Below are 1048 nucleotides of genomic sequence, written 5' to 3' on the forward strand. Positions count from 1 at the left end.
TTGACGAGTGCCAGACGCCTGGCATCTGCGTGAACGGCCACTGCACCAACACCGAGGGCTCCTTCCGCTGCCATTGCCTGGGGGGGCTGGCAGTGGGCACGGATGGCCGCATGTGCATGGACACCCATGTGCGAAGCACCTGCTACGGGGCCATCGAGAAGGGCTCCTGTGCCCGCCCCTTCCCTGGCACCGTCACCAAGTCCGAGTGTTGCTGTGCCAACCCAGACCACGGCTTTGGGGAGCCCTGCCAGCTTTGTCCTGCCAAGAACTCTGGTGAGCATCTGGCTGCCTGATCCCCATGGCCTCCTTGGTCTGAGTGCCTCCATTGGTCCTCGCTTGTGGTGGGGGTTGTAGCTCCCATGGAGTGGAGCTCTTCTGACAAAGAGGCTGAAGGGAGTTGCTTTCTCTCTGGGGTGTGGAGTTGCGTCTTAGTCCCAAACTCTTGCCCAAGACCAAGAGTCTTGCCTGTGGAAAAGACCTCGTCCTTTACCTGTGGCTGAATCCAAGCCATGGCTAAGCTCCCTGACCCATCTCACTCTGTCCCTTCATCCCCAGCCGAGTTCCAGGCACTGTGCAGCAGTGGGCTTGGCATTACCACGGATGGTCGAGGTAAGTGGAGCCCAGCCCCTCCAAACAGCAGCCAGCCTGCCCCTACCAGATGTGGGGAGAGCCGTGGTCAGGGGCCGTACGGTTTGCCTGGGGTTCCCGTAACAGAGTGCCCCAGACCAGATCGCTTCCACAACATAAGTTGATTCTCACACTTCTGGAGGCCAGAGGTCAGAGATCAAGGTGCGGGCAGGGCTGTTTCCCTCGGAGGCTTTGAGGGAGAATCTGTCCCAGCTTCTGGTGGTGGCCAGCAATCTTTGACGTTTCTTGGCTCGTAGAGGCGCTGCCGCATTTCTGCCTCCACCTTCACATGGTGTTCTCCCTGTATGTGTGTCTGTGTCCAAGATTACCCCCACCCTTTTTCAGAGATGGGATCTCACTCTATTGCCCAGGCTCAAGTAATGTGGTGCAATCACAGCTCATTGCAACTTCGACCTCTTGG

At 58.4% G+C, this 1048-nt stretch overlaps 1 protein-coding gene across 1 annotated transcript in view; it reads left to right on the forward strand.

Moving 5' to 3' along the window:
* FBN3 (fibrillin 3) overlaps positions 1 to 1048 on the forward strand; it is a 97825-nt gene that overhangs the window by 24954 nt on the left and 71823 nt on the right. Inside the window, exons 14-15 of the mRNA XM_011982052.1 lie at positions 1 to 273; positions 556 to 609. Of these exons, the coding sequence (XP_011837442.1) occupies positions 1 to 273; positions 556 to 609 (327 nt within the window). The remainder of the gene's footprint in view (positions 274 to 555; positions 610 to 1048) is intronic.

Source organism: Mandrillus leucophaeus, unplaced genomic scaffold, assembly GCF_000951045.1.
Source record: "Mandrillus leucophaeus isolate KB7577 unplaced genomic scaffold, Mleu.le_1.0 Scaffold234, whole genome shotgun sequence".
Lineage (NCBI taxonomy): Eukaryota > Metazoa > Chordata > Mammalia > Primates > Cercopithecidae > Mandrillus > Mandrillus leucophaeus.